The sequence below is a fragment of the Euprymna scolopes genome, chromosome 38 (assembly GCF_053919585.1).
Source record: "Euprymna scolopes isolate OS-2025 chromosome 38, ASM5391958v1, whole genome shotgun sequence".
Taxonomy (NCBI): Eukaryota; Metazoa; Mollusca; class Cephalopoda; order Sepiida; family Sepiolidae; genus Euprymna; species Euprymna scolopes.
In genome coordinates, this window is record NC_136519.1 from 32,396,667 (window position 1) to 32,409,432 (window position 12,766).

General features: G+C 35.6%; 1 protein-coding gene across 1 annotated transcript in view; it reads right to left on the minus strand.

Annotated features, from left to right (window-relative positions):
- Positions 1-12,766, minus strand: part of LOC145263120 (uncharacterized) — a 154,573-nt gene that overhangs the window by 30,962 nt on the left and 110,845 nt on the right. The window contains exons 16-20 of the mRNA XM_080120062.1: positions 10,172-10,464; positions 9,198-9,268; positions 6,230-6,496; positions 3,746-3,848; positions 242-326 (exon numbers count right to left, since the gene is read on the minus strand). Coding sequence (XP_079976188.1) covers positions 242-326; positions 3,746-3,848; positions 6,230-6,496; positions 9,198-9,268; positions 10,172-10,464 — 819 coding nt within the window. The remainder of the gene's footprint in view (positions 1-241; positions 327-3,745; positions 3,849-6,229; positions 6,497-9,197; positions 9,269-10,171; positions 10,465-12,766) is intronic.

Here is a 12,766-nt window from a genome sequence, read left to right on the forward strand (position 1 = left end):
ACATCTGCCTTACTAAAAATTCTAGGTTTATTTTGGTGTATTTAGGTAAAAACCCACGAACCAATATATTTGTTGATGAGATGACCTCGTTTTCAAAAACTATATGATAAAATTATAGTCCAAGACTCAATGTCTATCACAATAAAAACATCGTTTCCGAAACGATCGTACAATTTATTGATTTTGTTTGTTCTTCCTTATGGATGCATTTTAAAAGAAGACAAAAACAAAAAAAAATCACCATTTGTATGAAATGCTGCAGGTCTTCCTGTCGGGAATTTTGTTGTAATGAGTGTTCACTTGGAATCTGATACTCGCCTTTCAACCTGAAAATTAAAACAAAATAAAATTTGATGTTTTTTTTTTTTTGTAGTTTTTAAAGGAAATATAAGATATACTTTAAACAAATGGAATGTTTAACACTTGCATGGCTTATACAAAGTCTGATTGTGATGCAAATAGCTCCATCCCCACAAAGATCATCCCAAAGATGGTTTAGTTTATCGCATATTATCTATTTATAGGTTATTTAATACCAAATAGAGTTGCCGAATACAATTCTATAAGTAGGATAATTATTTTGTATTCTTAGAAAACATTGAATCTATCAAGCACTAGTGAAGATGATACTTCTCTACAGCTGCCAACCCTGGCTGATAAGAACTGGATCTCAAAAGGCAAGATATATATATATATATACTAGCAAAAGTACCTGTCATTGACTGGGTTCAAAAACAGCCTATAGAAAATGGACTCTGACTTATTAAAGTATGATAGGTTATGAAAAGGAACGGTTGTAAAGAGATAGCTTTGAATTTGGGGGTATCAAAACCAAAGCAAGATATAATGAAAGTAAAAATAAAATAGATAAACCCCATAATTTATTATACCATACCTGTTCACGCTGAAACACTTATCACAATATTCTGTGGATCTATATTAAAAAACCTTGTTAAACTTTGTGACATATTTCCATTCTATGGAGGTCCAGCGCGAACGAACACCCCATAATTTTATTATACCATATATATTTCTTCAAACTGAAACATAATTATCAAAATATACTTACGCAGATAGATATGAAAAGTCTTTATTAAAGTTTGTGCCTATTTCCATTCTATGGAGGCCAGGCGTGAACGCAGACCCCACAATTTTATTATACCATCCCTATTTAAGTTAAGACATACTTATCAAAGTATTTTTATGTACATCTATATCAAAAACACTTGTAAACGTTTTTTTTTTTAATTTTTTAATTTTTTATTTCCATACTTTGTGGACCAGGCGCGAACACAGATCCCACAATTTTAATGAACCGCCGTTCTGCCAGATCAAACATACCCATTCATGTGTCTCGATACATCTTCTATCATTATATGTAATCAGTTTTTTAAAATAGTCAACCATATAGGAGCCTATTCGTAACCAGACACACACACACACACACATTCAGCTTTATATTATATATATAAGAGCAAATAGTTAATAAAACATGTTAAAAAACACTTTGAAAAAGAATTTAAAACATTCAATCTGAAAAGGAAACACTTAATAAGTGAAATGTCCTTAATCCGTGGAGTTTCAAAGAAATACTTTCCTTCTCATCAGAGGGTAGGAGTTAGCAAAATGCGGGATCGGATTTTGCATACAAAAATATTTGATGAAACTGCAAGTAAGTCAAAGATCTTATTTGATAGCAAAAAGTGAAGCAAAGGAAATATGGTGAAGAAAAAGGTGATTTCACGTGAATGGATATATATATATATATATATATATATATATATATATATTGCCTTCCCCTCAACCAATCTCTTTTAGAGAAGAGACTTTGCTGGTTCGACCACATTGCACACCACAACCCATGAAAATTCATTAATGAAGCAATAGTTCCAGAACCATTCCAAGGTTGCCAAAGATGCTGGGGAGGTCAGCTAAAGATGTGGTTGCATACCATCTAAGCTGACATTGAACCTAGCTCTGGTCCACAGGTCTATATTGTTAGCCACTAGTCCTGGGACTGGTTGCCCATGACTATTTTAACTACTGTGCACCGTCATGCATGGTCTGCATTCATCTGAGCTGCTGTGTATTCTATAGGAGGAGTCAGCTGAACCCGTTCTGGGTGAATTTCACCTAAAGTCAAGAATACATGTGTGCCCCCTTACTCCTTCAGCAATGTCCAGTGAGTGATGTCACCACATTTGGCCATTCTGGGTTCCGAGTAGTCACTTGGTATCTGGTTGTCACTCTGGTGAAGGCACCGGTTGTTGAAGGGTTTGTGCAATGAATTACCACTCTCTGATGTTGTATAAAGTCAAGAGGGCAAATCTAGGGAGCAAAGGTCACTTCAAGCCAAAAGAATAACACTTTGACAACTGTTTTTTTTAATAAAGTAACAATAACAATAATAATAATAATAATAATCACAATGCAAAATTTCTGCCTGATCAGATAGTTTTTCAAATATGAATGTTTTCATGCCATAACTTGGAGAATTCTTCATAGACTATGGATACGTTAAGGCAAATATAAGACTATGGATAAGTTAAGGCCAATATAAGACTATGGATACGTTAAGGCCAATATAAGACTATGGATAAGTTAATAGGCCAATATAAGACTATGGATAAGTTAATAGGCCAATATAAGACTATGGATAAGTTAATAGGCCAATATAAGACTATGGATAAGTTAAGGCCAATATAAGACTATGGATAAGTTAAGTATATGGATAAGTTAAGTATATGGATAAGTTAAGTATATGGATAAGTTAAGGCCAATATAAGACTATGGATATGTTAAGGCCAATATAAGACTATGGATATGTTAAGGCCAATATAAGACTATGGATATGTTAAGGCCAATATAAGACTATGGATACGTTAAGGCCAATATAAGACTATGGATACGTTAAGGCCAATAGAAGACTATGGATACGTTAAGGCCAATAGAAGACTATGGATACGTTAAGGCCAATATAAGACTATGGATACGTTAAGGCCAATATAAGACTATGGATACGTTAAGGCCAATAGAAGACTATGGATACGTTAAGGCCAATATAAGACTATGGATACGTTAAGGCCAATATAAGACTATGGATACGTTAAGGCCAATATAAGACTATGGATACGTTAAGGCCAATATAAGACTATGGATACGTTAAGGCCAATATAAGACTATGGATACGTTAAGGGGCCAATATAAGACTATGGATAAGTTAAGTATATGGATAAGTTAAGTATATGGATAAGTTAAGTATATGGATAAGTTAAGTATATGGATTAGTTAAGACTATGGATACGTTAAGGCCAATATAAGACTATGGATACGTTAAGGCCAATATAAGACTATGGATACGTTAAGGCCAATATAAGACTATGGATACGTTAAGGCCAATATAAGACTATGGATACGTTAAGGCCAATATAAGACTATGGATACGTTAAGGCCAATATAAGACTATGGATACGTTAAGGCCAATATAAGACTATGGACAAGTTAAGGCCAATATAAGACTTTGACTAATCCTTACATTATAATGCAGAAATACAAAGTCTACTGATGTGTTCTTTCTTATAAATGTTCAGATTGTGAAAATCCAGTGGCAAGTGAGTGCGATCAAGAATAGTGACAGTAAAAAATGGCAAAAAGTTTGATTTCATACGTAACAACCGAACATTTATAACGTTGAAAAAAAAAAAAAAGTTTCTTTCATTTTTATTTCTAGGTGAAAAGTACTTACTTGGAAGTTTCCATTGAGACTTGGTTTTGGTTTCCATCTTTTGGTTGACTCCTTTGCCGAATTGGTGGAGTCAATTCATTATCAGGAGGACAATATTCTACATCTAAAGAAAAAAATAACAATGCTATTTCAAACTTAAGCATAATATACAAAGGAAAACACCATTTTCAACTTAAGCACAACATATAAAAGAAAATGTTACTTTGAACTTAAGTATGATGTACTAATGCATACTTTATTTCAAACTTAAGCATAATATACCAAGGAAAACATAATTTCAAGCATGATATACCAAGGCAAACATTATTTGAAACATTTCTAAGAAATACAAGGATATCAAAACAGACAAAAATAAATTTCTAGAAGTTTTTATAATAACTGATATTAAATTCAGCATATCGACTTCTTCACTTCCTTCCTGCTCGTCAATAATATTGTTCAAACCGAAATGTATTAATATACACATCAGTAAATATTTGTGGGAACAGATATTGTCCATGTGGAAAGTGTTAAAATGTCATTTGGTTCTCCTTTTCCAAAATGTTTTTACTACCATATATTTCAGCATATAAAGGCGATCGTCAGATAAGACGAGATACAAAATCAGAGCAAATTGTAATAAATTTATCATATGTCGGTTGTACGATACGACTGCTAAATCACAAAACTATGTTTGCTTAGCCTAGGCTAGAGATTGCAATACTCGGTATCTTCTGAAATATTGGTTTTTAAAGATGATTTTTTTTTTTTTACATAGGCATCACCACTTATCAAGGCCAAGAGGCCACTCGAGGATAAGGGTTAAAGAGTGTACAGTAGAAATTGTACAATATAGTAACCGTTAGTAATGGAGATTCAGTAAATTTGTTAACTTATATGGAACGGCTAATCTAAAACTTGTTTATGTTCGACTTGAAGACAACCATATTGCAGTCAGCTGGAAAGCAGAAAAACGAAAGACAATTCTATAGGCGTGATAAAGATAAAGAGTGGGGGGAAATTAGTGATTAGATTTTTTTAACTTTAAGGGTCGTTTTAGACGCCGAAATATACAGTATTTTTTTCTTTACCTACTCTTCAAATTACTCTTACAGCATCGCCTATCATTCAAGATGGAAGTTTAACAATGTATCCATCGCATATTGCATTGTTGGTGGGTAGACTGTGACCCAACGGAGCTGCTAGAAAGGACTTGTCCTGCCTTGATAGAGTTCAAAATAGACTTCGTAACCTCGTAGGAGATGTCCTTTTCTCTTCCCTGCAACCTCTATCTCACAGAAGAGATGTTGCGAGTTTGTCTCTGATGTATCGTTATTTTCATGGAAAGTGTTCGACTGAGCTTCAATCTATGGTCCCCCCTCGCCAAACTTTCACAAGAAACACTCGTCTAGCTGAAAACACTATCAATAATTCCCCCCACTCTTTATCTGTGCCTAAACCTAAACGTAGATTCCATGAACAAAGCTTCTTTCTTAGAACTGCACGCCTGTGGAATTGTCTTCCGTTTTCCTGCTTTCCGGCTGACTACAATATGGTTGTGTTCAAGTCTAACGTAAACAAGTTCTTGATGAGCCGTTCCATACAAGTTAACAAATTTACCGAATTGATTACTATATTGTCCAATTTGTACTGTACACTCTTTAACCCTTATCCTCGAGTGGCCTCTTGGCCTTGATAATGTGGTGATACCTGTGTAAAAACTGCTGTTCTCTACCAGAACCTCAAACTAAATTTTCTGCTACCTGTCATGGTGCAGTGATATCTCTGATGGTTCGGGCATGCAGCTCATCGTACAAAAGGAAAGCTTGGTTACGGTGTCATTGTGATATTATCAATGCCCCCCCCCTACCTACCTAGAAAGATATTGGGGAAACGAATGATAACAATAATCATTCGATTCATTTAAAATGAATGAATGATACTCAACAACAACAATGACTTGAACTCTCAAATCCACAAATGGTTTGTCTTTGACAGTAGAACCATACTCGGTTAATTTCATGTGATCTTATACACAAACTGTCACAACTCAGGATGTTTAGTTCTTTTGTTTTACAGCATATCAACCCTATTTGGATTATTTATTAACAAATCTAATAATTTTAGAAAAAGATTTGTTTCCAGTTTTTTTTTATATATATCTTAAAATATTCATTTATTGGTTTTACAGGATTTTTTTTTTTTTTTGGCTTTGCAGAACATGATTGAGTTTTGCAAAGAAAAAAGAAAAGAAAAACACAACAACATCAATATTGGATACATTTTTGGTTAGGAAGCCAGTATTTTCAAACAGCCTGATCTCGTACCATCAGGAACTGAGGATGTAGGAGATGAAAGAAGTCAATTCAACTAGGGTGAATACTGTTGCAACAATATCCTTCATTTGTCACTCAAACAAAGGGAACAACCCAACATTACTCTTGTAGTGCCACCTATTGAGTATCCTCTCGAATTTAACAAGAGGAATAACTCAAATGGACTTACTTTGGATCTCAGTCTCCATACTTGTTGATCTGGAGTTTGCGTCACTTGTTCTTTCATTGGACGATCGATTGACATTGGTCAACAGATGGCTTTGTCGGTCTTGCTGGATAGCTGGTCTCATTGGTACAGCTGTCATATAAGGTCCTGTCTGGATAAAGCTCGGTTGCAGACTGTCTTTTTCATACCACAAAATGTTAGCATCTGGTTCCAGTACAGTTGTGTCAGTTTTTTCCGAAATTAGAGGCTTAGGGGAATTCTCTTGAATCTCTACAAAAGATGTGCAACAACAAAAAAAATTTATAGAGATTTTTTTTTTTTTTTTTTTTTTTTTTTGAGAAAATAAACTGCGTTTTGTTTAATATACAGCAGATTGATGACCACTTATCTCCCTTTATCGGCCCTTCTAGCTTACAGAAGTCTTTCTGACCCTACACTGGTTGAAGCTTCCCAATGCCCAATCTTAATCTAGTTTAGCTTCATCCAGCATGACTGTATAATAGTTTTTCTATCTTTTAAATATCTTGACATTCTCAGACATCCCCAGTAATAATTATTACTTTTCTTTTTTGCAATTATAGAATTAAAGAATACAAACTTTTTGTTTTAGTATTATTTCTTTGTCATAGTTAATGCACTTCCTAATTTCTGGCATGGCGCTACCGAAAGCAGTGACAAGGCAAATCGGTTCCTTCGCTTTTTCTCCCATGGCTATATCTCCCCTGTGCATGTACTCTTATTATATAATAAACATATATTTATTAAATAAATTCAAATAAAAAATTTTTATTTTTAAAATTAAAAAACAAAACTTATTTCTCTGTGAACCTTAGTTCCTTGCTTGCATCTTGTCTTTGACGATTGGGCAATTCTATCTTTTAAAAAAAGGGATGACAAGTGAATTTATATATATATACTAGCAGGCCGCCCGGCATTGCCTAGTCGTAAAATACGCTTAAATATGATATTTTGATTAATGCAGATTTTGTATTTATTATTATATTATACTAGCATTTCAGCCTGGCGTTGCCCGGGTGTTTAAAGGTGTATGCTGAGCAAAAAACAAAAACAAAAGAAAAAACAAAAATGGTAAATTTTTTTAACTTTGACCCCTATTATGACCTCTTAAAATTTATTGTTTTGGGCTCAAATCAAGTTATTAAGTTAGATCCATGTCCAAAGAATCTATATCTAAAATTTTAAGTGTTTAAACCCAAAATTGTCGGAGGAGTTTGGTAGAGTTCTCAAACGTCAAATTGTTGAACTTTGACCTCTTAATCGCCAAATTTCTGGCCAAAAACCGATCACATCGATTTTCCCAAATCTCAGTACCCTGTATATCAAATTTTGAGTCTGTAGACTGAAAATTAACAGAGTTATTGTGAAGGAAATGTACACAGGAACACAGACACGTTCACTTTTATAGATATATTAGCATTTCAGCCCGGTGTTGCCCGGGTGTTTGGATGTGTATGTTGAGCAAAAAAAAAAAAAAAAAAGAAGTGGTAGTAGGAAGGCAGGCTCAAACCCGTATGCAAAGGAAGAAAAGAACGGGGTAAAACCTAATGTTTATGCTGTTACGACCACCGCCAAACCCGAAGCAACATTTTTTTAAATTAAGGCTAGACAATCTAAAGGAGAGGATAACTTTCAAAAATATCGGCGAAAAAAAGTGACCCCTACCCTGTAGAAAAGTGCCTAGTTGAAGGGGAAGATATTAATGTTTTTAGCCAATTTTTCGATATTTGTCGTATGAAAGGTCGAACTTTAAAACGATACTGATCTTGGTAAAATCCATCGCCTCTATTGAAAGTTTAAGGCAGACATGCAAACAGACATACATACATACATTTATATATTGGTAACTAAAAATTTTCAACCCAAACTGATGAAAACGCTTGCCCTATCTCTGAATACCCGTTATGTAAAATTTCAAATATTTAGACCAAAAATTGTCTGAGTAATTTGGAAGAGACCACAGAGGTCAATTTTTTTAAAACTTTGATCCCTATTATGACCTCTTAACATTTATTGTTTTGGGCTCAAATCAAGTTATTAAGTTAGATTCATGTCCAAGGAACCTATATCTAAAATTTCAAGTGTGTAGACCCAAAATTGTCGGAGGAGTTTGGTAGAGTTCTCAAAGGTCAAATCGTTGAACTTTGACCCCTTAATCGCCAAATTTCTGGCCAAAAACTGATCACATCGATTTTCCCAAATCTCAGTACCCTGTATATCAAATTTCGAGTCTGTAGACTAAAAATTGAGTTATTGCAGAGGGAAATGTACACAGACACACACACACAGACACGTTCACTTTTATATATATAGATAGATTGGACCCAATATATAGTAATGATTTAAATAGTTAAAAAGAAAAAAAAATGACTTGTGTGCCACTATCGAGAATCTAAACCAAAACGCTTAGCTTACAATTTACTTTTTCCTTTGACGTTAATGCCTAAGCTATGAAGATATGTTTGCTGCAAGGCTAAAAATTAAAACATGAACAAATAGTTATTACGTTACGCATGCATATTCGTAATGCCATCGTTCAACCTTCTCATAACAAATTCTATTTTTTTAATTTTCACACTTCTGCACCAATTTTCCCTGTTGTAATAGCTGATTATTTATCTCCTTTCCATGGCAGGAAGATATCTCAAATAGTAGTTGGGCCGCAGTCAACACACCAAAAGTCAGCAAAGTGAGAAAGCCAGTGTTCTAGAGGAAAAATATTGTCCGAACAAATATTTCCTGGGTAGCCTCATCAACATTCCCTTGGTATGTGTGCCTGAGGTGTTTAGCAATAAACCAACTTCTTCTAAAAGGAAAAACAGATAAAGCTGGGGAAGGTGGACCTCTTAGAACTATACAAGACCATACTTCACAGAAAACCAGACTCACTAAAATGCTCAAAACTCTGCCAGTCTGTGGATAATAATAGTTAAATGAATCCAATTGAGCATACCTTTTTTTCTTTGACCTCTTTCAGAATTATGAAGAACCTGATTTCTTTCTTCCATGTTGTCTATTGTCAAACTAAAATAATAAAGAAAAAAAAGGTACTTGAATTGTTATGAAACATTTTGTGTATTTTTGTAGCATAAGAGAGAGAGAGAAAAAGAGGGAAAAGGTGCAAAAAAAAAAGAGAGAGACGTATAGAGGGATATATATATATATATATATATATATATATATATATATGAGAGAGACAGACAGAGAGAGAGAGGGATATATAGAGATAGTGAGAGATATACATAGAGAGACAGACACAGACTGAAAGACACAAAGGGGGACGAGGGGAAAGACACAAAGGGGGACGAGGGGAAAGACACAAAGAGGGAGGAGGGGAAAGACACAAAGAGGGAGGAGGGGAAAGACACAAAGAGGGAGGAGGGGAAAGACACAAAGAGGGAGGAGGGGAAAGACACAAAGAGGGGGGAGGGAAAAGACACAAAGAGGGGGGAGGGAAAAGACACAAAGAGGGGGGAGGGGAAAGACACAAAGAGGGAGGAGGGGAAAGACACAAAGAGGGAGGAGGGGAAGACACAAAGAGGGAGGAGGGGAAGACACAAAGAGGGAGGAGGGGAAAGACACAAAGAGGGAGGAGGGGAAAGACACAAAGAGGGGGGAGGGGAAAGACACAAAGAGGGGGGAGGGGAAAGACACAAAGAGGGGGGAGGGGAAAGACACAAAGAGGGGGGAGGGGAAAGACACAAAGAGGGGGGAGGGGAAAGACACAAAGAGGGGGGAGGGGAAAGACACAAAGAGGGGGGAGGGGAAAGACACAAAGAGGGGGGAGGGGAAAGACACAAAATGAGAGACACAGAGAAAGAGACACACAGAGGAGGAGAAAGATGAAGAGAGAGAGAGAGAAAGAAAAGATGGGAAACAAAAGAGAAAAAGAGATGAAAAGAAAAAATAAAATAAAGTATTTGCTACCTTTTCAGATAATTTGGTACTACATCCGTGTGGTGCACTTCATCATTGTCTGGATGTCTTGACCTGCGCTGACCGCAGGTTATGGAACTAATTTGTTCACTATTTATAGTGAAAGATGAGACATTCATACCATCCTTTTTGGGGCTGCTTGTCTGTGGATGGGGGTGCATTTGATTTGGATCCGGAGACAGGTGACTGCGTTCTGGTTCCTTCACAGGGAAGGACAATAGCGGGACTACACCTTCCCCAGACGACTCAGACCCAGCACTCTGTTCAGTCACTTCACTGAATGCCTGAAATACAACGATACCTGATATTATATGAAATTGTTTTTCAGCATATCAACCCTTTTTGTAGTTTCATTTAATGGAAAAATGCAATGTCTATTTTCAACTGTGCAATGATCAGTTTGTTTCTGTTTTATGCTATTCTAGCAAGGCTACCCGGTGTTGCTCAGTGCTATAAAAACAAAAAAGGAGACTAAAAAGTGTGTATAACATGTTTATATTTAAACTTCTATCTCTCTAGCTCTCAATTTGTTTTTCTCTTCCCCCCCCCTTCCCTGTTTTTACGTGTCCATCTTTTTTTCACCTCCACCAAATCCCTCTGTTTAGTTTAAATATATTGAAAATAATCATGTAAGTCATTCACTTCTCCTTTAAATAATGAATAACATTGAAAATGGCTGAAAAACTGTACCCCCATCCCCAACGAAACTAGGCTCAGTTGACCCCAACAAATGAATAATTATTTCTGAATTTTAGATATTATTAATCCGGGGTAACATTGATCAAGAATATAAGAACCTTGTGAGTGTTTGCTTTCTAGGTTTTGATTTTTAGCTGGACAAACAAACACATATGCACACAAACAACTTCCCTTTATATAACAGACTAGTAGGGTTACCTGGCATTGCCCAGGGCAAAAGTGTAACTTATTTCTACTAAAACTTCTATTCCTTCTTCCTTTTCACTAGTTTACCTCCCCCCAACACCCTCTTTCTCCTCCGCCCAACTCATTCCTCTCTCTGAATATGCACACACACAAGTTTTTATACAGGGTGGAAAAGTTTTGTCCTAAAGAAACCAATGTTACAGCTTTATTTTCAAACTTTCATTGAAAAAAAATTAACTCAGGTAATTTGATTATGTAGCAGAGCTGACATCTATTCAATGTAGCCGCCTTCAGCCTCAATCACGGCCTTTGTATGGGTCCAGAACTAGAAGCATGCTTTTTCCACAAGCGCTGACGAGAGCTATGCAAATACTTCGCGGATGGCGGCAAAGGCTGGCTTTGGTGTTGTGGGAGGTTATGTTGGTGATGTTCTCAACATATGACTAAACAAAGTAGTCCAGTGGGTTCAAGTCGGGATAGGAGGGGGGCCAGTAGGAGACAGGTACAAAGTTGTAGCACTCCTTCTGAAGCAAAGCCTGGGTCTCTTTGGACTTGTAGGTCAGCTACATTGCGCCAGGGGATCACCACACTCTTCAGCACATCCAAGTATACTTTCGTGTTGACTTTCAAGCCGACATGATGTGGCCCTTATGGGAAACCAAACACGAGACTGTAATCGTGGTCGGAAACTTTGTTTTCATCACTCTGAATACATCCCTGTTACTCGTGGCAATTCAGCGACGCATTTTGAGGGTGTTGGAAATGGTCCTGTTGTCATAACTTGGATCGGTAGAGAGCATGAATTGTACAACAGTGCATCTTTGATATCGCTTGTTGTTACTTTCAGACATTATAGAAGGCTCCTATAGCTCTTTGATTTGTACACAACTGGCCAACTAGCAGATAGTCTGAAAAAAAAAAAAAAAAAAAAAAAAAAGAGAAAAAAAAAGAAAAAGAGAAAAAAAAGAAAAAGAAAAAAAAGAGAAAAAAAAGAAAAAGAGAAAAAAAAGAAAAAGAGAAAAAAAAGAAAAAGAGAAAAAAAAGAAAAAGAGAAAAAAAAGAAAAAGAGAAAAAAAGAGAAAAAAAAGAAAGAAAAAGAAAACCGATTTTCATCAAACGGAAATGGAATCACGTTGTCTTTTTTAGGCTGACAATTTTATCGTTCCACCCTGCAGATTCCTCAAGGAGTAAGTCAGCATAAGAAATTTAACTTTTTGATTAAAAAATAAGAGTTACTTCCCTTTGGTTAGTACATAAGCTCTATGGAAAATCGCCCCTCCTCCTTCTTCTGATGTTAGTTTAGAGTCAAAGAATAAGTTTTTCCGTTTTTCAGTACTTGTACAGTTTAGTAAAGACATTAAAAAATTAAAATATCGAAAAAAGGTTATATTGTACGTATCCGTTTGGACTGAAGATCTCCGAAAAAAAATTTCATTTAATTTGAGCAAGTAGTTTTTTTTTTTTTACAGTGGAAAAACATGTTCTTATGAGAGCGCATTGAAGTCAGCCATTATGGAATTTGTTGAACACGCTACGGGGAGATAACTCCATGTAAAGCGCTGATACTCCTTCTCCATCTTTAATACTAGCTTTTCTTCCTAAAAATCGAACCTTTTGTTCGGTATCATAACAAATTCTTTTTTTTACAGCGAAAAAAGAAAAAAAAAAGAAAAAAAAGAAAAAAAAAGAAAAAAAAGGAAA